The sequence below is a fragment of the Calypte anna genome, chromosome 7 (assembly GCF_003957555.1).
Source record: "Calypte anna isolate BGI_N300 chromosome 7, bCalAnn1_v1.p, whole genome shotgun sequence".
NCBI lineage: Eukaryota > Metazoa > Chordata > Aves > Apodiformes > Trochilidae > Calypte > Calypte anna.
The window spans coordinates 16,927,265-16,950,787 of record NC_044253.1 but is presented as its reverse complement, the minus strand read 5'-3'; the positions used below and the strand labels follow the sequence as shown (position 1 = coordinate 16,950,787).

Sequence of the window (23,523 nt, the reverse complement as noted above, 5' to 3'; positions counted from 1 at the left end):
GCAGGTTTTGGATATGATATATGTAAAATCCAATACATATGGAAAATTCTTGTTCTCTTTCTTCTTCCTCTTTAAATTTATCAGGAGAGTGTTTTCAATGCACCACAGAAGATGTTTGATCATTTATATTTAGCTGCGTTTCCAGTTTTCTACTAACAATCTTATTCTTAAAATAGATTTTTATGAGTGTTTTATTTAAACAGCTGGACGGGTTGACTAACTTTTTATTTAAGAAAAATTATCTTTATCTTGAGACAGTGGTGAGAGTTTTAAGCACAAACACACTTTCAGAAAAGTTCATTATGGAGATTTTTAATAAATGTATAATGCAGCTTTAAATAAAGTATTTGCTACCTATGGGTGCTACAATACAGAATCACAGGACTAGAAGCCTTTAGGTATTTTCTTATGTCTTAATGAGCCATTCTTATTCCAGTTTCTTTTGACTTAATCCAAAAATGTATAGTGTATGTTTTGGAAGTCACGCATACTTGCCACAATACTGAAATAATTTATAAGTAGCCAGGGATACTCAACTTGGGGAAGAGCCTTTTTTATTAATGCAGTTAACTTCAGTTTTTGGTATCAGCTCTCCCTTTCTGATGACTTCTTTTTTCCTCACTGCTTAAAATCAGAGTCAAAATAACTTCAAACTAGAACCTGACAATTTTCCTCATATTGACTAACATCTTCTGAGATGTCAACAGAACTGTATGTGGAATAAAATGCTCCATGATATGACCAAGGTTATTGGGATCTAGCTTTTCTAAAGCAGTATCAAATTATCCATCAGCATTTGGATAAAAGTACCTTTTAGCCCCAGATATGGAAAACTGAAGTTGTTTCTCATGATAGAAGAGCCCAAAGCAAAAGTCAGTTCTGGGAAAGCAAAAAATCCCCTCAGAAATGCAAGATTTTAAAGACAATTACCTCATTTCTGTCTCCTACATCAGCGTTTCTTTTATAACTTGTGCGTTTGCTCCACTGTCCACAGGTCTCTAACACTTTTTACACAACAACAGAAGTGTAATTTGCCTAGCCTTTCCCTGGTTTATTTTATGTTTATAGTACTTTAATTACCATTTTCTGTAAGATAATGCATTTAAAATTAATTTACTTGTCATGTTTAGTACTGACACCAGACTCTGATACTGAAGTTATGTGACTGATGATGATGAGAACACAGGTAGGAGAGATAGAAGTCTATGGATTTGTGGTCAGTTTTGGAAATGAGACAGGGAACCACATGTCAGTTCTGTCTCTTAGTCCATCCATCATTTATAGAAAATGCTGTGAGAAGATGTATCATGCAGAGAGTGGCTGTTTTCCTGGTAGAACCAGAGCTCATATTGTAGCTATACCATCAAAGCCTGAGATGATTTGGCCATTCGTGTTAATTTTGTGCCAATGTTTTCAAATTCAAACTCTTTGTCAGTTTATAAGTGTATGAAGTTTTCAGTACCAGTCATGTTTTGTAAATGCAGACAGAGTGAAGGGCACATCAGCATTTGCCATGGCTATCCTAATAGATTTTTTTGCATCATACAGATAGGCTAAGATTTTATTTAGGTTGTTTTTGCAGGTGGTCCTTCCACCCTATGTGTTTACTCTGTGTTTTGAAACTTGTATGTTTTCATATCCAGCCATGTCTCATGAAGGTGTTGCTAAACAGAGAAATACTGGAGGAGTGTTATGGCAAGGCCTAGACAGCTCATGTGTCAGGAATTACTGGCAGAGAGTGTTCACATCCAAGTCACAACAGCCCTTCCACCCTGTGATTAGGGAGGGTGTGGTGGAGCAGAGCTGTGCTTCAGCCATAGGTACTTGGAAACTGTTGCAGTTTAAGCTAGGGGAATAATGCTATGCAAACCTTTCTTCATTGTTTCAGTTTTGACTTAAGTCTTGGTCAGGATTATGTTATGAAAAAAAAAAAATTAAATAGTATAGCGATACCATTTCATGAGAGTATGGAAAAAAAAAGTACAAAGAAAAATCTTGAAGAGTTTCTGGTTGCATTGTGTGCTCTTTATATAGCAGAGATAAAAGGGAAATGGATAGTTGTGGCATTTTTTACAGTGCAAGGTGTCAGGTGATAAAGGTACCCACTCTACTCTGCTGGTTAATGTGGGGGTACTGTGCCAGCTCTTCTGGCTGTTCTGGATAAGCAGACCAGGTTAAGTTGTGGGACATTACTGAAACCTCCAAGTGGTGAGGAGACTATTAAAGGCCTTTGGCCAGACCTTAGATGTACCTCCTAAGAGGCAAAGCTTAGAATTCAAATGGCAATTTTCATTCATTCCTACACAAGCTGACACATACTCAGGATATACAGACCATGTTTCTTTCCAGGAAGTTTTAGAGCAGTAGTTTAAAATCAAAGCTATAAGGCATTCCAGATGCTGTCTTGGTGTGTGGCAGCTATCTTGGTGCTATGCAGAACACTCATTGATGCTGTGCTATGGGTCTGTGTTACTTAACCCTTACATTTGACATATAAGTTAAAAATCGTGCCTCATTTGGAGCACTGAACACCTGTATGTGAACTTCAACTAATATCCTTTCTCCTTCTCAGTTCCTGCAGAACCTTTATTGTGCAAGTTTGCTGATGGAGGACAGAAAAAGAGACAGAATCAGAATAAATATATACAAAATGGGAGAGCATGGCACAGGGAAGGCGAGGTGAGACTTGTAAGTCCTTTCTTCAAGCTTTAGTTGGGTGTACAATAATGAATACATAGAAAATGATAGGCATTGAGATTTCTTGGTTTGGTTCTTTGGCATATTAAAATGTGCAAGCAACTCCTAACTGATAGTCTGCAACATATAGTACACTTAAGTCTCTTTTTCTTAAGAAGAAAAAAGGCACAATATGAAACACTAAATCTTACCTCATTAAAGTGAACAATTAAAACTCCTTCAGCTTGGTCACGAATATGGCTTAGATACTTCTGGTATTATAAAACTACCTAAAGCGTAACTTTATTTACTTGTAATAAATAATTCTTTGATTTATGCACCATTGAAATGCACATCACTTTCATAAGATTAAAATGGTATACCAATGCAGTTCATCATTAATTTTTTTTGGTCACAGCTGTTTTTACTCTTCAGTGTTCATGATAATAGTTTCATGGGCTTACTGTGGTTAGCAAGCCTAGACAGCTCATTTATGTGAGACAAGAGAATTCAAATGTGTCTTCTGAAATACAGCACTCCTCATTCATTCTTGTAGTTAATATATGGCAGGCAACGCCCAAACAGTCAGCTTCATGCTCTGCCTCTCAAACACACACATGTTCTCTAAGCCAGGTATTTCACAGATAGCATTTTGTTCCTCATGCTGGGAACTTGGATGCCTGCATTCATAGCCAATAAATACTACTGACTCTTTGCTATATAATTACTTCCATCAATTAACCTTTCCCTAAGTTATAGTAAGAAATTATTTCAGTACAAATTTTACAAAAATAATAAAACACAAGAAACAATGAAAAAATAATTTACAATCAAAATAAAATCCATCAACTCTTTCTTTCCACTTTTTTTCTTTTAAAGGCTGGAATGACACTTACGTATGATCCAACCACAGCTGCTTTACAAAATGGGTATGTTAAGCAATGGCACAGTAAGAAAAACCAACTTTGCATTATGAAAAATGCAAAGAACTGGAACTTAATAAATATTTCTGCTTTTTCTAGCTTTTATCCATCACCCTACAGTATTACAGCAAACAGAATGATCACTCAGACATCCATTACTCCATATATTGCCTCTCCAGTTTCTACATACCAGGTCTGTATTTAGAACTTTGTAGCTGAAATGGTTATCACAGCTTACAATCATTTATCAGTTGCTACATCTGGTTTTATGAGTTTTCCAGTTATGCTTCATTTTAATTTAATGGCCTCTTCATACTGTACAGCATGAAAATGAAGGCCTTTAAAACTAGGTGGGTTTGTTTCAGGAAGCACAGCAATTTAATAAGATACCAGGTGTCTTGTGAAACACAGTCTATAACTTGTGTTGATGGCTGTTTTGTAGCTACTCCTGCATTTTTTATGTATGATTTTTTCTTCTTCTCTTGGTCAAGTTCTTTTATGTCAACAACAAGTTTTTAAAATAATTATTCTTTATTTAAAAATGTTTTTTATTTAGTTAAAGTATATTTCAAAGACATTTCTCCATGCTTTTTGAACTTCTCTCCAGGTTGTTTCAGTGAAAGAAAAAAAAAGCAAAAACTTGCTTGACATTACAGAAGGAAATTTGAAAAAGAATTCAGGGTTCAAATTCATTCAAATTCACTGTTTCCCTATCAGAAGCAAAGCATTTAATAGTCTAAAACTGTGTTTCTAACACAAAAGTAACTTCATTTTGAACAATAAATTAAAACACTAATCATGCACATTTTTTTTCTTCTGAGCCAAATCCAAAGCTCCCTGGAAAATAATTTTGATAGATGCCATCCTGAGTCCCTGCGAAGGGATATTGTCAAGCAGTTCAACCTAAGAAATTGTATTAAATCAGTTTTTGTATTTTGATGTAAATCTCTTAAGAATGCTCAATTTTAGGGCATTATACATTTCAGTTTACAAGCAATTTGCATTTAATGCAGCTGGTATGGCAGTCTCAGATATATGCTCTGTAATTACTATCTGAGACTGCCAATTATCCCAGCCTAAGCTAAATGATCAGCTATTTTGACATTTTATGATTTAATACAGATGAAGTAAACACTGGTCATTCAGTTCATAACCAAAACTAATTAAATATAAAAAATTCTTAATTCTGTAAGTTCAGGAAAAGGACAAGAGGCAGTTTGCTTTTTAGTGAGAGAGATGTGCCGAGTTTGTGATCTTACTGTTGACTAAAATGAATACAGAAGGCTATGCAGAAGGCACATAGAGGCTCACAGAGGCACTAGGGGCCATTTGCAGAAATTTCTACATACCCTCCCCTTCCAGGTGAGAAGAATGAGGAAGAAATGTCTAATATTAGTTTGGAGGTCTAATACTTTCTTATGCAAGCAAAGCTTTATGTAAAAGGTAAAATGGTGTTCTCTGGGGTAAAGGGCAGCTGGATTAATATTATATTAATTTCAGAGATGGCTTATGCAACACACTGTTTGCTCTCAGCAGACATAACTAGTACTGTATTTTTCAGTATATTGACCCATTTGGCTTTGTACAGCAGTACCTCAAAAATTACAGTAAGTTCCGACCTAGAAAAAATATTCCAGTAGAACTAGTTGCTGTTCCTTATTAAAATATAAATTATTTATCTTTATAAGACTCTCAGATATTTAGAATCCAAGTAAATGTTGGAAGTTGGCATGGAAACATACTTATGAATATCATATCACTTTTCTAGCCTTATTGAGATAGGCCACAATACTGTATGTTTCTGGAAGTGTTACCAGTATTTAAATATGCATGGCACAGAGCTTAAGTTATTGTGAATGGAGTTATAAACATCATTATGCTTAAAGTGCCACAGTAACAGGAGCTGAAAATTAAATTTGCCTGTTCTGTACTGGTGAGGAAGAAGGTTCTTGGCCAGCAGAGTTTCACAATTTGAACATTAGTCACATCTTCATTACTGATCCTTTCTCACTGAAACATGCAGTGTTCTGTCATCTCTGCAACAGAACATATCACAAGAGCATGATTTATTTATTTTTTTCTTTGATGCATGGTATAACCTGTTCCTAGATTTTTCTTATTACAGGTAAACAAATTTAATGAAGTTTTGGCTAGTGTTTGTTGCTGCAGCTCCTGTATTCTCAAATGACAGTACTAAGCCCGTTACTGTCACAGTACGAGTAGATTAACCAAAGCTTTACTCAGGCTCTACCAGTATTTTTGTCATTAATATTTTGCCTGAGGAAAGGGGGAGTGTAAGTGCTGTTCATTTTTGAGCTCCTGTTTTGCTCTTTTTCTGATTGAAAAAGGAAAAAAAATTACTCTGATTTGAAAGCCAGTACCAAAAGGAGGGAAGAAATAATTCCATCTTGCAGAAAATAGTTCTCCTGGATGTTTTTCAAGACTGTCTGTCTACCTGTCCTGTTCACAGGACTCTGGGAATGATGGTAGAGGTGTTTAAGGGGCTTTAAACATCTGGCAGCAGTGGTGAGTTGATTCTGTATGTGTGGCACAGATCAAAATCCTACCTTATCCTGCACACTTATAGGAGGTGGAAAGGAAACATTTCTATTCTTACCTTTAATATTTCTTACAACACTCTTTTTCAAACAGCTGTTGTAGCTAAGTCTTGTTAAACAAGATAATCAAATCACCAATTAATTTACCTTTTAATCTCTTTAGTTTACATTGTCATGAAAAGTTTGTTATCCTGCCTTGATTTAAGTATTTGTTTAGTATTTTTTGAGAGAAAACATGTGAGCTGCAAGAACAGAAATGCTCGTCAAAACCTTTTTCTGTGCTTTGTGAATAACCTACCATAGTGTCTTGGAGAAGAACAGTTCTCCTAATCTTCTTGTTCTGGGAATAAGATTCCATCAGAATTCCAGGTTTCTTTTTCTGTTGTGAAAAATCCACTATATTATTTTATTTTGTTCAGGCCAAGAAGGCAAATGATTCTATACCTTCCAAGATCACAATTATTTTCCCAAAGGAATTTCAAAGACAGAAGGTCCCTCCATTTTCAACACTCCAGGAATCTCTCATGCATCTGTTTGAACTCTTTCAGTTCACTTGATAAAGTTTCTGAGGCCTGCAACAAAAGTATAGTATGTTCTGAAAGATGTATGTGGTTTATGGCCTCCAAATTTTGTTTCTGATTTACAGGTACAATAACTACTCTTTTCGTAAAAATCAGTGTTGCTCCAGCAAGTGACTAATTGCATTAAAAAGTAGATAAATAAGGGAGAGGGCTTGTTAACCAATTTATTAAATTACTACTGTATCCCAGTTGGAGTATTTGGGAAGATAATGGCTTAAGTGAAAAATACTGATTTTCTTCTAGGTTCAGAGTCCCTCTTGGATGCAGCCTCAGCCATACATAATGCAGCACCCAGTAAGTTTTTATACATCTTCCTTGTTGTGCTAATGATTGTATAAATGCTTTACACACTTTAAACAATAGGAAATACGTCAATGTTATTTCCAAATTTTGACAATCATCACAGTTAAATCATAGATAAAAATGAAGAGAAACAAATACAGTAACCTGAACTGAGGGCTCATTTTATTAGGAAAAAAAACAAAGTAGCCTTTAGGGTTGTGAGGTGATTTGAGTTACCGAGTCAGCAGCCTGAGGAAGCTTTCTTATTTATTCTTTTTTCTTTTTAATATATTTAACTGGGAAGCACTTTGCAAATGTGAATGTTTTACATACTTTTTTCCTATTAGAAGCTGTAATTGAAGATCCAAGGTTTTAGAATGGGTCTAGAATAGTTGAGACTGGATAATTTGTGGAAGACGGGTGGGTGTAAAGTTATAAATGTAGCATTACGGGCGCTCCCTAGAGAAGACCTGCAAAGCTTGTTCTGATTTCACTGCTCATTTGTAATGCCAGCCTCCCTACCCTTTTGGCTGTGGCATCTGCACCACACTGTCAGATATTCTAATCTATATTCTTCCATGAAATTTTGCTTCTTGTCTATGTCATTTGCCAGTTCAGTACCATTATATCTGAGACTTACTAGGTTTCTTGAGATGAACAGTACAAATAATAACAGGTGCTTTAAAACATGCACCCCTGCGGTTAACAAACAAGTTCATTTACAGATATAGAAAGGATACTGTGTTGACTTTAATTGATCTCTCCATGCAGATTATAAAATGTAAATTTTCTTAGCATAACATTTTCTTATTCTCCATTTGGATAAGGTGATACCGAACCTGTGAGCACCCTCTCACACAATTAATTATTGCATTTGTGATTTTTGATGTTAAACACACATAACAGATTTTAACTTTTCCCTCTATCAATACATTTTCATTAAAAAAACACCTTGCAACTTATGGTGTGAAACACGCAAACCAATACATTAGAGTACTGTCAGATATATTATTTTCACAAGTATAGGATATACATAAAATTTAATGGATGCAATATCTAGATTCCTGACTTAAATTCAGTTTCGGCCTGTGTAAAGATTGGCGCTCTCTTGCTCATTTGCTTTGCAGAGAAACTTGCAGCCTACAGACAGGAGATTCTTCTAGTGTTTGATGTGCCTGTGGCTTGTTTCATCTACACCAATCATGTAGTTACTTTTCTAACTATATTTGTAGGTTTTTTCTTTTCCTTTTGTTTTTTATGGATTAGTTATTGATTCAAAATCTTGGCTTTCACTACTCTGTAATTATTTCTGTTAGTTTTGAGCCTCCATCCATTTTATTCAACAATTCTGCAAGTATAAGTCATGAAGTATTTGGAAATGTATTTTTGTAGAACATGAAAAATGAAATTTTTTTATAACCCTCCATTTCAGATAACTCTGAAAATCTCATCAGTGTGCCCTCTATATTTAGCAATCTCAGCTCTTTAAAAATGTGACATAAACTTTTTATGAAGTTAACAAAATGGTAGAGGAGTGATAGGTCATCACAGTAGCTAGTATTCAGGCAATGAGTCTTTTACACTGCATTGCTTGCCCGCTCTTGTAAAATGTGTGTGCTAATGAAACCAGACATTAAGTAGGGCAGTTCTGTCTTGTATGAACATCACATGTGACAGGTAGAATGCCCCTAACACAAATGTTCCTCCGAGGCCTCCATTCCTGAAGATGAGGTAAAAGTTTTTACCTAAAGCCTGAAATTCCAAAGCATAAGCTGGGGCACTCTCTGCCTGTTAATGTGTGCAGATTTTTACTTTAAAATTAGCATCTGTTTGAACTCATATCTTACAAAGTGTTTTCAGTAGGTATCTGAAGTGCATTGCATGTCAGTCACGTGTTCAATAGGAAGTCAATGCAGTTCTTAGCCTATGGCCAATTGCACAAAATGCATCTGCTGGAGCAGAATATTCAGAGTGCCCCAGACCTGCTTCCTGAGTCAATGCCTGGGGTCAAGGAGAGTTCTTGTGGTATATCCCCTCAGAAGGACAGCCCATACTCAGACCTTTAAATCAAAAATGTAATTAAAATCTGAATGTTGCTGCAACCATTTCCTTCTTTCTCTGTTTTAATAGGGTGCTGTACTGACTCCCTCCATGGACCACACCATGTCACTACAGCCTGCATCAATGATAAGCCCTCTGACACAGCAGATGAGTCATCTTTCATTAGGCAGTACTGGAACAGTATGTAGCAATTTAATACAAATAAAACACAAGTAGAAAATGCTGTATGTGGATCACAGTATGCATGTGGAGCTTGCAAGAGGGAAAAAAGTAATTCTTCAAGTAATTTTTAATCCAATAAAATATTAAGAAATGCCTCCATTTTAGAATCATATTCTGCAGCTTTTATTCAGTCTGTTTGCTGATCAGAAATGAGTAAATAAAATAGATCAAAGCAAATGACAGGAAACCAGGAGGTAACTTAAAAATTGTTCTGAAAAAGAAACAGTAGTTGGTCGTAGTCTTTAGGAGATCAGAGTTGAAGAGAGTACTAAAGTGTGGGACAGAAACTAAACCAAAAGAAGACATTAAGGCAAGCTTCTTAACAGAAAAAAGCTTCTTTTCTGAGCATATAGAATTTAAAAAAAAAAAAAAAAAAAAAAAAAAAAAGATTGTTGGGATTAACACAGAAGGAAAAGTTCTTTAGTCTTTGAAGTCTAAATTTGAATTTTCTTAGAACAGGTATCACTTTTCTGAGAAGTCTATTGATTTCTGACAGAAAAATCTTCCTGTAACATACATTGTTTTAGGGATACAGTCAATATCTATTAGACAATATCATGACAGGTATTTTGAATACTCTTAAATTTACATTGGGCTTTAATTTAGTTTAATGTGATCTTTTTCTTTCTAGTACATGCCAGCCACAACAGCTATGCAAGGAGCCTACATACCCCAGTATACACATGTCCAGACAGCAACGGTTCCTGTTGAGGTCAGTATGTTTTATAAAGGACCAGAGATAGGAGACATGCATATGATACTAGAGTTTTTAAAACCACTGTTTAAAGTCTAACACTGTAACTGTGAATGTACTGTGAATACAATGTATTTTAAAGCTGTGAAGTGTCATAATTTACAACAAATGTAACTAGTATAGCAACAAAGAATGACCTGTACTTGTAGCAGTACTTGGAACAATCTTCCTTATTTTTGTAGTGCAGACTATCTTTGTGTTTTGTGAAACCTTACTTCCAATAGAAACTATTATAGTTTTGGTCTTTCATTTAGTTTTCCAATGACCAAAATTCTCTGCCAGCAGATCATAATTGTAAATTTTTGCAAGGAATCCCAATTTTACTCTGACATGTCTGAATTCTGTGCCTATTTGCCTACTAAACCTCTCTGCAAATCCAGTTGAAGAGTATGACTAAGTGGTAGACAGCAGTCAGTAGTTTGTCTACTATTTTGACTTACCTTATACCCTCTTATAGATCAATACTTCTTTAACAGAGGAGCTAGGCAAGGTGTGCTGGAGCTCTTGTATTTACAATGAGGGCTAAAAAGTCTCTTCTAGAGCCTTTAAGAAAAAGTGTTTCATTTTGAAGTCTGTGGGTCCAGAAACTGCAGAACTTGTTTGCTTCAGTTTATGCATCTGCCCATGTGGGTCGATTGCATTGTCTGCCACAGCAATATCAGCTGAATTAATTCCATGGTTTCTGGTGGTCTGTGTGCAAAGTCCCAACTACAGTTCTTTCTGTTGCCTAGTGGTAAAAACATGGTGGCAGTCAAAGCAATGTTGCTTGTACATGTACAATTGCAGTCCCTCAAAAGGAGAGGGGCAGAATGCTCTTGAATTTGCACATAGAAAATACACTAGCAGTATTTTTCTCCCTCTGCATTTATTTCTACAATGTCAAAAGCTTATTTTTTTTTAATTATCATCTAAGCAGCTGAGGAACTTACAAAGTTTGCAAGATCATTTTATTTCTGTGTTTGCTGAAAGGTAAATCAATGCAAAGGTAAAACCTCTAATTTGGAATACTCCACCTGAGAACCTGTAGAAGGACAGAAGGACTTCAGATTTGAAGACTGTTAATTGCATGAGTCACATGGAAATACAGATTGCAGGTAATGCTGCCTGATTTTGTGTCTAATGTCTTGTCTTCTGCTTTATTTGCAGGAAGCCAGTGGTCAACAACAAGTTACAGTAGAGACGTCCAGCGACCATTCTCCATATACATATCAGCAAAATAAGTAACTGTGAGGTAAGGGCTCATCCTGTCACATGAAAGATGTGAATTTAAAAGTATTTTATTGCATAAGTTATAGTATTCAATCTAGAAATGTTTTGTTTTTTTTAATATCATATAATACTGATAATATCTGGGGACAGGCAGTAAAGTTAATTTGAACTTTTTGAGAATAACAAGCCAGGAAAGGAAGCACAGGTTCCAGAAGTGAGTTAGTGAATTATAAGTAATAGTGTTTTAATAATTTCTTTATATCATTACTGGATTATGTTGTATTTTAAGCTGTCCATCTTGGCAGCATGCTGTGTAAAAGAATAGAAGTGAATTAGTGCAAAAATACTAGAATCACAATGCTAAAGGAAAGTATTTATAAATATAATATCCTCTAGTTCTGTGTACATGTAAGATTTGGAAGCAGCTTTGCAGCTGACTTACAGACCAAAGACAGGGGGTGGTCTGGTACTAATCCTTGCTGATACTTTCTCCTGAAGACTTCCCTGCTCATTCTTTATTCTAGAAAAAAGCAGTTTGGTCCAGAATTTTTTCAATTAAAATGTAATTTTTAATCCACATCTTATTGTGTCTCTAATTACAGAGTTGTTTTACTTCCTACTCTGGTTTCCTTTGGATTTGCTTGCATGAACTTTCTTGACTAACCAGTCATTAGCTTTAGCTGTACTCCTTCCATGCAAAATTTTTGCTTTCTTTAGATTGCCATCCTGAAAATATTGTTTGTGCTAGTCATCCCCTTCTCCATCCTCCATATTTTAGAATTCTGGAATTTAGTTATTCCTTAGCTCAATCTTTTTCTGAGTTTTTTGTAAACTAGGCAACTTGACTACGTAATTTTTAATCAAATTTTGTAAGACCTCGTACTGAAAAATTCTGTTCAGCTGCAACAATGTGTTAAAGCCTGTCTTAGAAGGGTTTCTCTACAGCTCTCATGGCATTTATTAGATACTTCAAAACCGTAATCAGTTATGTGTGAAGAACTTCTAATTGTGTGATATTTTCCCTATAATATGGAGAGAAATCTTCCAGTACAGACATATTACCTTTGATAGTGCAGGTTCAGCTGTGTTATTTGACATTACTTCTCTCATCCTCATTATTGACATAACAGCTTCTTCTATGTTTAAAAATGTAAAGATAGAAACAAACCAATGGGGAAACTTCACACATTCAACAGATGGCACATTCTGCATAGTGCAGCATATGACTTGTGTTTATTATTGTAGTCTGACCAAATGCCAGTGTCTAGAGAAAGCCCACATCCTTGATTTGCTTCCAAGGCAGGGAGAAAGGAAAGCCATGGGCTCCTTTCAATACCCATCTCCTAGTGTTAAATCATGGCTCCTGCATGTTTCCCATGCCAAGGCTATTGGCTGGTGTTAAGGGCTTTTTTGTTTTTTTTAACTTTAGGTCTCCCCTGTGGGCATGTAAAGCCTTACCAACAGAGAACTGTAGTAGACATGTCCTCTCTCTGTCCTGCCTCTCCCAGCCTGTCAGGAACTTTCCCATAGGCTGAGCAGAAGGCTCAGTGTTTAGTTTCCTGAAAGGATGAGATGCCATCCGAGACAGATTTTTAAAGGATGACTCTGTGTAGAGTACTGAGCTCTGGGAGCAGCTCCATCCATTTGCTGTAAGCCAATCCTCCATGTTTTTTATTCTTCAGAGAAACATCATTACCTGTATTTATGCACAGGAGAAGCCAGTGAAACCTCTGTCACAATGGGTACAGCAGTGGACACATGGGAAGGTTAATATTAATATGCTGATTTCAGCCTCAAAGTATGGCATTTGGTATTTCTGTCCCTGGGACATGTTGGTACATGACATTTTTCAGACAGGTGAAGGGGAGGGAGCTGACAGTTATTTCTTGCCCTAAATACAGGGAGCACTTCAGTCTTTTAATTGCTGTGGTTTCATTACTGCTGTCAATTTGAAACTTCTTACTAAATGCACATGTGGCACTTCTGGGAATGTCAGCATACATATTGCCATAAATAAGAGGTAAATGACAACTTGGACTCTCACACAAGTAGATGCAATTAGTCAGAAATGCACAGTGACTTTCCTTTAATGGCTGCATTTAATAACTTAATAGCTTCTTTTCAGGAAGTTAATATGTGAAAATAGTCAAGGGACTTGGAAAAGAACAAACAACAACATTTTAATTATATATACACCTATAACTGTACAAACCTTGAAATACTGGACTTTGTCTCACCTGGAGAAATTTTAAAATTGTCTAGGCTCTTTTTCATTAGCTGGGTATTTTTTAAATCCCATATGGCAATATAAACCAATATAGTAAACTCAACTATATTCCTCAACTTTACTGAGCTCTGAATAGCTGTTAAGGTTTAACTATCATGGAGGTACATTAGCTGTTGTAGGTATCTTCCCTGAGGCTGCATAGGAGGAAAATTGTGTTCCTTTTCCAGTGATCAAAAGCCTTGGAGATGCCACAGGAGTAAGCTCACACTCTCAACCACTTTTGGTCAATTAAAAGGAAATAACAATAACAAAACAACAAAGAAGAAAATAGCTTTGAATGTAGTGGTTCAGTTCCTCAGTGGGAGCTCTGCATGCTGGACACGTGTTAGAGACAGGGGGAAAATGGGGTACAGGCTGTGTCCTGAACCTGAGCCTCATCCCAGGGAGGGCTGAGCACCTGTACTGCTGACTGTGTTACTTCACAAATTTGTGCTCAGATTAACTTAGTCTTCTCACAGGAAGTCTAAAATAGGAAATTACTTAGTTTTAGGGACAGTGACATCAGAAAAAAAATCCCATACAATTGTAACTCTATTTTAGCTCTGACCTTTCTGTGTTACAGATGTCCAGTGTTGACCTGGCCTGGAGAAGGGTGCAAAGGCTGAAACAATCATGGATTTTACTGATCAATTGTGCTTTAGGAATTATTGACAGTTTTGCACAGGTTCTTGAAAATGTTATTTATAATGAAATCAACTAAAACTATTTTTGCTATAAGTTCTATAAGGTGCATAAGTAAAACCTTAAATTCATCTAGTAGCTGTTCCCATGAACAGGTTTATTTTAGTAAAAAAGAATTTTTATCAAGAGTTATGACGCAAAAAAAAATATTCAAATTTCTGGGTATGCACAGATGACCATGAAGACTTACTCATGTGCATGACAGAATTTGTGTTTTGGTTTATTTTTATTTTGTGGGTTTCTTTGTTTTTTGTTTTTGTTTTGTTTTGGTTTTGTTTTTTTTAATTGTATGAAATGGGTTTTCTGAAGTTTAAAATAGTAAAACATCTAAGATGATGTTCTGTGCTTGCAGTGTGTGAGTGTTGCTTTAGTGCAGTGTTGCAGTTATAGTGTCTGGTCTTTTAGCTTTCTGTTTTTCTTTTAATGTAGTGTGAAGTGTCTTCTCCTTTTCTATAAATTCCAATTTGCCTTAAATCTTTCAATGCTGTAGCTGTTCCAGTAAGTAGTCCAAACTAATGGTGTAGAATGCTTTGACCAAATGAGCTGGTCTATTATGCCTTGTAAAACAGCAGCATAGGGCTTTTAAAGGTAGTCAATAAAAATTGCTGAAAATTTGGCTTTTTTAATGTGTAGTAAGTGTTTTTAATGATTTTTCACATAATATGTAAGGTAGTGAAATGCAAGAGGGGAAAAAATGTTTTGTGTGAAACACATTTTCTGACTGGGGAAATTTTAATAGGATAAATTGTTTGTAAGGCCATATGCCAATAGTTCCCTCTGGTAGTTTGAATGATTTAGAAACTCTGCTGTATGATGCAATGTAAAATCTTTTTTTGCCTTTTTTCAGAAACTAACTTGATGTTCTAGTTTTAGCATAGGTAGAGTAGGGAGTTTGGGGTGGGGATATCACCGAATGTTTTTGTCCTTCTTTATACTAATGATAGTGCTTTAGGATGAGGATTGTGCTGAGACTTGGCAAACAGAAAAGTTGCTATTACAGCAAAATGGCAAAAGCTAAAGGACTCGTTTTCAAACATACGCTGAGATATAAGTAGAAGCATAATTGATTGGGTACTAGCTCTCTATAGTAGGTAAATAAAAATAAAAAGACTTGGCACTTTTAAAAGGTAACTTTACCAAAGAACAAAGAGCCAGTAACCAATAATTCTGATTTCTCTCAGCATTACGTCTTCTGTACTCTTTATTTTTGCCGGACCAGTTTGCGGTTAGGAGAATGTGCCTTTTTTGTACATTTGCATTTAGGTTTTATAATTTTAATTGATGTATGGACACAAAAGCATGAAGGAAGACTTGGATCCAAGCAGTGCCACACTTTACATCATCACTACAAGTGTTAAGTGTAAAGAAAACCGATTTTGAAACTATGAAATTCCTGATTCATAAATACACAGTTATTTGTACTTCACATATTAGATAAATCACTGCTACTAAAGCTTTTATTACAATTGCATATGTTTTAAATCGAATGATAAATTAAGTTGTCTTCCAAAACTGTGTACTTCTCTGGTCAGCTGTATATGATCAGTTATCTACCTCAAAGTTTATTTCCTTTTGTATTGGGACAGGTTGCTGGCCCTCCCTGTTTCCACAGACCAAATCATCCTAGCTCAGGAGCTAGGGCTAAGCAGTTGTTTCTTTCAAGTATTTTTTAGTTTTTAAATTTTGTGTGAGTATTGGAGTATAGATGTCGGTGACATTTCATAGTTTCAAAAGTAAATTGCTGCTCTGAGAAGTGTAGATTCTAGTGAAATACATAGTCATAAGAGATGTGTTTTTGTTTTTTCTTTTTTTAAAAAAGTTGTGGTATTATTGGTTCTATGCTCCCTGGAATATTACTGCTTTGTAAAAGTCCAGACTTCCTGCAGCACCTTGCCCGTATCTGGTAACTTTCCAAACCTGAATCTCTCACTACTTGATATTTTTGCGTTAATTAAAACTGCAGTATGATAGCTGTGTTAGAGGAAGGGGAGAGCTGCTGCCAGAAGTGTCTGAACTAAGTGCCATACTCATTGTCTGGGTAAGATTTGGGAAATTTAACCTCTGTACATAAAGAAATCAGTTACTTAAACATCACATAGTAGACAGCCATTAAATTATAAAAAATTAATTTATGAAGAAAGACCTTTTGTACAGATTGAAAAAAAAAAAAGATTTTCATAGAGATATCTATATGATCAAGAGAGTTAATTTTTTATTTTTGTTTTACTAGTGCCACAAACTTGCCAGTGGTAACTTATTTGTCCGGTTCAAGATAACTCTGTAGTTTTGTTTCCTAGGACCTGTTGTTAAACGCCAAAAGACATTTTTGAACTGTAAATTTGATTAGATTGTTAGCTTTTTTCTGTTTTATTTCTTTGAAAACTTTTGAATAAAAAAGATCAAAAAAATTTAAATTGCATCGTCTTTTTTCCTTCAGCCCCTTCCTTTATTGTTGGGAAAGCCAAACAGGTCATGGTAAAACCTTTGCGTTTATTTTGAAGTGTTCAGAGTTGCTTTTCTGCTTTACAGTGTGGGCTTTTCCCTTCTGTATCTTTCACTAAAATCAAATTTTAACTCTTTCAAACCACATCACAAAGTTGCTTATTATTTCAAACAAAAGAGGAAAAGATGTGTGAGAAATATATGGTGAAAGACTTGATTTGAATGCAAGAACTCCATTGTCCTCTCTGCCAGCCTGCAGGGAGAGGTGTGTGTAACCAGGCCTGTGTACTGTAGCCATGAATGCAAGCCAGTTTTCTAGAATTAAGAGCAGAGATGGAGGGTTGATTTTGTAGTTCTTAATACTGACTTACTGCCTAAAAGTTCTTTTGTTCTTCCAAGTGCTGTGACGTTGGCTGCCATACCTAGTTGTGGAGAGGAGGGGTGATAACTTCACTGGAATAAAAAAAAAACATCCTGAGTGTTTGCTTTCCAGCTGCAATCTTTGAGCATTTTATTTCTTACAGATAATCTTAGATTTTATCATCCTTTTGGCAAGATCACTGCTGCTGATGGTGCATATCAGATAGAGGACTGCTCTGCCAAAATTCAGGCTTGGAAATTAAGTAAAAGAGCAACTCGTGTATCTCCTCAGCCAAATGCTTCACCAATCACAGTGCTTTGTGTCAATAGGATACGTGTGGCAGGAGAGGGGATCTGCCCTCACCTGGGGCATCCCTGGGTGCACCTTGTGGCAGAGAGCAGTGATCCCATGGGCTCCTGCATCTTGCCACCCATCCTGGACAGGCAGAGGGGAGGTTTGCTCACCCCAGGCCCTGCAGAACCCTCTCTCTTGGGAGACAGTCCTTTATACACCTGGTTTGTAAGAGCTCCCAAGAATTCTGCCAACCTTTCCACAGGCTGGGCAGCCTCCTGGGTGTGTCTGCTGGGGCCACCCTGCAGGCAGCTTGCAGCCCAAGCTTTTGATCATGTGAATTACTGAGAATAAATGTGGTTTCGGTGGAGCCTAGTGAAAGGAACTCACCTAGAGGTTAGAAAACTTCATTTACATTAGCTTACATAATGAAGACATCCTCAACAATGATGGCTCCTATTATTAATGAAGAGGAAAAAACTCATCCTATATCTTGCTGAACACAGTTAGACTCCTGTAACTGAAGAAATGGCAATTTTACCGCTTTATGGTAATTTTAATATGGTATGTTGCCTGTCTAAAAAGCAACAGATGAAAAGGTAAATGCAGAAACTTTCAAAGGGCTTTGTTACATTTTTCCTGTAGACCACCATACTGAATTCATCTCAAATTAGTAACCAGACTTTTTTGAGTTAAGTATGAATACTACCCTGCAAAAGCTATGCTCAGCTAGACTCAGAATAATGCAGGTTGGAAAGGCTTTTAGCTATCTATTTGCATTTCTGAATAGCCCTATGACAAACTTAGCTGTTACCACAAGTCCAAAAATTTTTTACAAGAATTAATGCTTTCAGATAAGTACTGTTTGCCTGATAGAAGATATTGTATCATTTCTATCAGGCAATCTGTAATGATGCCATGTCTTTATGCAATGTACTTTAATTATGTATAATAAAACTCATTACCAACTGGCTGGTTCAAACCTTGACTCCATCTTGTTGCATACAACCTGTTTTGAACCCTACTTGCAAGCATGCTTTTAATAAAATGTTATACCTGTTAACAAATACTGATAATTATTACATTCATATACGATTATTTTTTGCTGATACAAGTATTTTGTGCAAGATTATGCACAAACACTATTGTCTGTTGTTTGTTAGCAATTAGAAAGTAGCCTTTTGGGTACTGAACAAAATATTTCTCTCTATTTTCTAAATTAACTAAAGTGGGCAGGTGCAAGACAAGTGCAAGCAATGTGTTGACAGCAGCATAACAAAGCACGGTTGATCAGTTGAGCTCTGCTAATGACTGTTTGCATATATTGAGCTAGAATAATTGTGGAGTAAGTTACAGTCGTCTGAAGCACTTTCACAGTACTCTTTGGCAGGTTATCTCAGGGGAAAAAATAATTTTAAAATGTCCTCGTTTGCTCTCCCTTTCCTAGCTTTGTGTTCTGGTACTTCAGCCATACCAGATAAACTTGGTGATTGACTAGAACTGTGCCACCTCACTTTCCTCAGAGACAGCTAACAAATGAGAGATCCCTTTTATGTGCCAGAATATTTATATGAGATTCTACTCCTACGCCTCCCCTGCACACTTGACTGCAGCTGTTCCTTTTGCTTTGATCAACCACTCCAAAGTTATTTGCAAACTTTCACATGTGCTGGAATAAGATACTCAATCCTATCCTGTCCAGCAGTGTCTTATTGTGAAAGCCAATGTGTTATTTGGTGGCATTTAAGACATGTATGCTCTTACCTTCCAAATGCTTGCAACACTGATATAGTCTTTCAGCTGTGAAAGATCATCTGTATCATTCCCTAGTCAACAAATTCTGGCATTGATTAACCCAAACAAATCTGAGGCTTTTGGCTTTCACATTTGGTCCATTAATTCTTTCCAGAATAGGGGTTAGGATATACAAAACCTATTCTGTTTGGCAGCTTCTCCTCCAGCTACTAAGAAAAGCCAAACTGATGTCAGAACAGCAAAGCTTTACAGTGCAGTGACCAGAGGGAGTGTGTAAAAGCCTGCGTGTGGAATGAGTCAGTCTTTCCTTTTCAGGGCAGCTCTAACTTCATCTACCATCTGAGAAACCTGTGCAGTCCATTTCTCTTGTAAAGAAGTTATATCACAGGAAAATACTACTGGATTTTTTTCCATGTCCCAGAAGAAAAGATAGCTTGTCAGCAGCCAAACCATTAACCATTTAAATTCTCTATCTTGCCTTCTTCAACAGTATCCCTTCACATAGTATTTACATCAGTGATGTTCTGAATTCTACTGTATTTCATCTATCTCCCTTCAGGTGAATAACGTGATCTCTTTTAGCAGCTTCAATGGCATAGAAAGAGATTTTTGGAGAACTAAGAGAATGAAGGAATGTGGCACCCTAAAGACTTCCCACATGGACATTACAGGTTTTCAAATCAACTTGCTCAAGCAGCTTTCTATGTAGCTTTGCAGGTTAAAGTCTAACATGATAGTGTTACTGGGGTGGGGGGAAAAGTGGAAAATTATTTTTGCATATACATTCTTCTGGTACTAAAGCAGTCATCTGCAGTAACTAACTTCTCACCACCTCGAATATACACACAAGGCAGTATCAGTATCACAGACATTTTAAGCAGTATCAGTAAAACACTTAAGGGTAATGGAATAGATCAAGGGTTTAAAAGAAGGCCAAGAGAAAATATACTTGTAAATAGAATGTTTTGCTAAATAGTTTTAGCTTCTTACAAGCACAAACAAAAAATTACCTTTCTTTGGTTTGCTTCAGTCTTTAGTTAATGGGGAATGCTTTTCCATCAATGAGAAAGAACTTCGCTTTTTTTTTTTTTTTTTTTTTCTTCTAGTGTGTGAAAACGTATTTACAGATATTTTTTACAGTCTTGTCTTTGTATCAGTTTGTTCAGGTATCTAGCCAGTTTCAGAGATAATCTGTAAGCAGAATATACGTAATTAGGAGTATGAAGCAGTTACTTATTGACTACCCCACAGAAAAGAAAGGTAGGATTTCACAAGCTATTAGGCTAATCATGAGCTTGCTATCTCAGCAAGCTACTTGCAGTGGCTTTGCTGGCCAGGTGGATGTTGGGCAGGAGGGGAAGGGTCAGTCCCAGCAGCACTCTGGAGCAGACCCTCAGTGTTTCCATCTTCTGCCAAACCTCTGTCAGTGCCCCTGGTACTGGTGACTTGCCCCAACAAACTGACCTGGTGCTTCCTGAGTAGCCTGATGTTTCTTTAGATTTTATACCTTTCCACATTGCTTCTTTCCCTCCCTGGAGCTACTGGCAATCCTACCTCAATAGCTCTACCTCTTGCCTGTAATTATCTCTTTCTTATCTCTCCACAGACTCTCAATAGCTTTTTTTCCAGCGTTCTGAGACCAGGTTGTACAGCTGTGTGGGATCAGAGCTGGACCTTGGTTCACAAGCTGCTTTAGCCCTGGGAGAGGAGGTGCAGTAGGGGTGCAGCGAGGGGGTGATGTACTCCAGGTCTTCATTGTGTCAAGAAAACATGATTCAAGTGCAGCTGGAGGAATGGGTATTCCAAGAACTCTGCATATTGCTGTCTTTGCCAGAACAGAATGAAAACTAGGTTTAAGAGGGGCCAGTGCAGCTTGATAGAATAAGATGCTCCAGAAGCTATCGGCTATGTATATCTGAAGTTCATGACCTCTTTCAGCCCTGCTCTGCTCACTTGCCATGGTTCAACAAGTTCCAGCTGTAAGCAGGAAGAGGGTTCGTAGATGAGGAGGAAGGAGACAGCTCATCAGCAGGTCACAGGCTTCACATGGTAAAAAGCCCATTCCCACTTGTGCAGTCACTGTGCCATGGGCTCTCCAGCCACAGAAGTTACTGAACAGAGATAGAGGTAGTGAAGTGATCTTGCAGATCTTTATCTTCTCACCAGAGAAGATAAATCTTAAAAACCAATTTTATCTGTTTGGTTTTAAGCTGTTTCTTAGTAAACTGTATTTGATGGAGTGGTCTGGCTCTGTCTTCACTGTGGTGTCTCCAGAAGCATTCTAGGGCAAATTTTTTCTAAGGAAATGTTGCAAATCCAGAGTTCAATTCTTTAGAAAAATAAATAATAAAATATAAGCCATTCCAGGAATTCCTCTCTTGAAACTATTTTGCAGATGAAACTATCCAGTTGTCTCTGGGAAAATAATTCAGGACAAACCATAGGGTGTGTTACAGTAAGCATACTCACAGCTCATTTGTTCCAGATGGCAATCATCTGATCAGCCCTCCAGTGCTCAGAGCTGCCCTGTTTCAAGGCTGAAAATAATTTCCCAAGCAGTGCTGAGCTCATCAGCAAACCCAAGTGTTGGGAGCCATCCTTTTTCAGCTGGACTCACCCAGGTGTGTGAGCAGTGCAGAGCCTTGGGCTCAGAGGGGCCCCTCTCGGTGCTGGCCTGGGCTCAGGCTCTTCCCACAGCAGCTGCCAGCACCTTCCCACCTAGTTGCTGCTACTGCATCTGGAGGGACAGGTTGGGGACATCCATGTCCCTAAGGTTCCCTGACCCTCAAATGTCCTGGCGTTGCTTTTATTATCAAAGAGCTTAAATCCCATCTTACTTTGCAGCCACCAGAGGGCATCTTTGCTATAAGCGGCAATGATAAAAAAGGTGAACTCCCATTTGCAGTATGCAATTATTGTGCATTAATAGTTGCCTATTATTAAAAGCAAAACCTCATCCTGCCTTTGCACAATGCAGTGAAATTGCTCACATTTCTAATAACATGTTTTTACACGTTATTAAGTCAGTCTTTATCAGAGGAAAAAATAAAAACCATAATTTTCTTTTGGTTAATGAAATGCATGAGGGTGCCTTCACTGCACAGCAGGCAAGGAAAAAAAAAAAGAATCTAATCAAATCCACAGCATCACCAGAAGCTCAAGTGCTTCAGGCAGGGTCAGGGAGAATTGACAAGTAGCTTGTATGTGACAGACGGACACAAGAGAAGCCAAACAACAAGGGAATTCTGGAGAAGTCAAGCAGACTGCAAAGATTCAATCCAGACCACACCAAGTAAACCCTTTTCCCATTAACTCAAAGCCAATCTATTTGCATGTACTCTTGGTAGCCTTCTTTTTGTTATTATATCTTCACAACAGCCAAGACAATTAAAATATATATTAATTCAATACATAGTGTAAAAGAAACAAATACCTTTTTAGAAAGGAGGTAAAGCTCTGAAAATAAGTTGGTATCTTGGGGGCTAAATGAAAAAATCTATACTACAAAACAAAACTGTGCAAAGTATTTAGGGTGATGTAGGAAAGGCTGCTTGTTTTTGCAAAGTTCACTCAATAATACATTTAACTGGTCATTAAAGATTACTTTTTATGGTATATATCCAGATTAGTAATCCAGATGGGAAAGGTGGGAAGGGAGACAACAGAAACAGTTATTTTTCCTGCCTTGTCTCTGTCTGCAGTACAGCTTGAATATAATGAATAAGTTATCCATAAGCCACAGAGGCTGTTAGCACATCAATACGCAGAAGACTTTTTAGTCAAGGGGAGTCAGATTGCCTATACATTGCAGACAGTTGTGTTTACCTCTGGTTCTCTGGACACTCAGGCTTATCCTGCACCACTAATGCCCCAGGCAAGGCCAGCCACTCTGACCTACAAATCTTACTAATAGCTGTGGACTACAAGATGCATTTGTTAGTTTCTGCCAGGGATTTTGTCACTTCAAAGTAATTAGATGAATCACTTCTGGACTAGCCAAATAGCTGTATCAGACACAATAAGAGACCCAAAGAGCAACCAGAACAGATAGGACAGTTCACAGACAGTCATTAATAAAAATATTGTAAGTCTGGAAATATAAAGTATTCCTCTCCTGCATACGCCTTAGCCTTAGGCTGAACTGTGCACAGATGCAGACCTGCATTTCTAGAAAAGTATCTGATCCAGCTGTGTGTTTGCAGTTTTTGAGGACTGCTTTTTCTATGGAATGAGAACTGGGGGAAAAAGGCACAAAACCACTTTTTCTTTTCCTTTTTTTTCCCCAAAAATTAGACCTGAAAGCTTTCCCTCTCCTGTTTCCTTATTTTTTTCTCCTTTGCAGTTACAAGTGCTTGTGATTATCTTTTTTTGGCATCCACCTCAATGTCAGTGTGACTATGTTTGTCACAGGTTTTATATGCTGCTGCTAGCAGGACTCAA

General features: G+C 37.0%; 1 protein-coding gene across 4 annotated transcripts in view; it reads left to right on the top strand.

Moving 5' to 3' along the window:
- RBMS1 (RNA binding motif single stranded interacting protein 1) overlaps positions 1–14,381 on the top strand; it is a 142,539-nt gene extending 128,158 nt beyond the window's left edge. For 3 of the 4 annotated variants that reach the window (XM_030454231.1, XM_030454234.1, XM_030454235.1), the window contains 8 exons: positions 2,573–2,688; positions 3,556–3,605; positions 3,699–3,792; positions 6,982–7,032; positions 9,151–9,261; positions 9,935–10,015; positions 11,204–11,288; positions 14,116–14,381. In XM_030454231.1, the coding sequence (XP_030310091.1) occupies positions 2,573–2,688; positions 3,556–3,605; positions 3,699–3,792; positions 6,982–7,032; positions 9,151–9,261; positions 9,935–10,015; positions 11,204–11,281 (581 nt within the window). In that variant the 3' untranslated portion in view covers positions 11,282–11,288; positions 14,116–14,381. The remainder of the gene's footprint in view (positions 1–2,572; positions 2,689–3,555; positions 3,606–3,698; positions 3,793–6,981; positions 7,033–9,150; positions 9,262–9,934; positions 10,016–11,203; positions 11,289–14,115) is intronic. The other variant, XM_030454233.1, reaches the window with a different exon arrangement.
- The last annotated feature ends 9,142 nt before the right edge of the window (positions 14,382–23,523 follow it).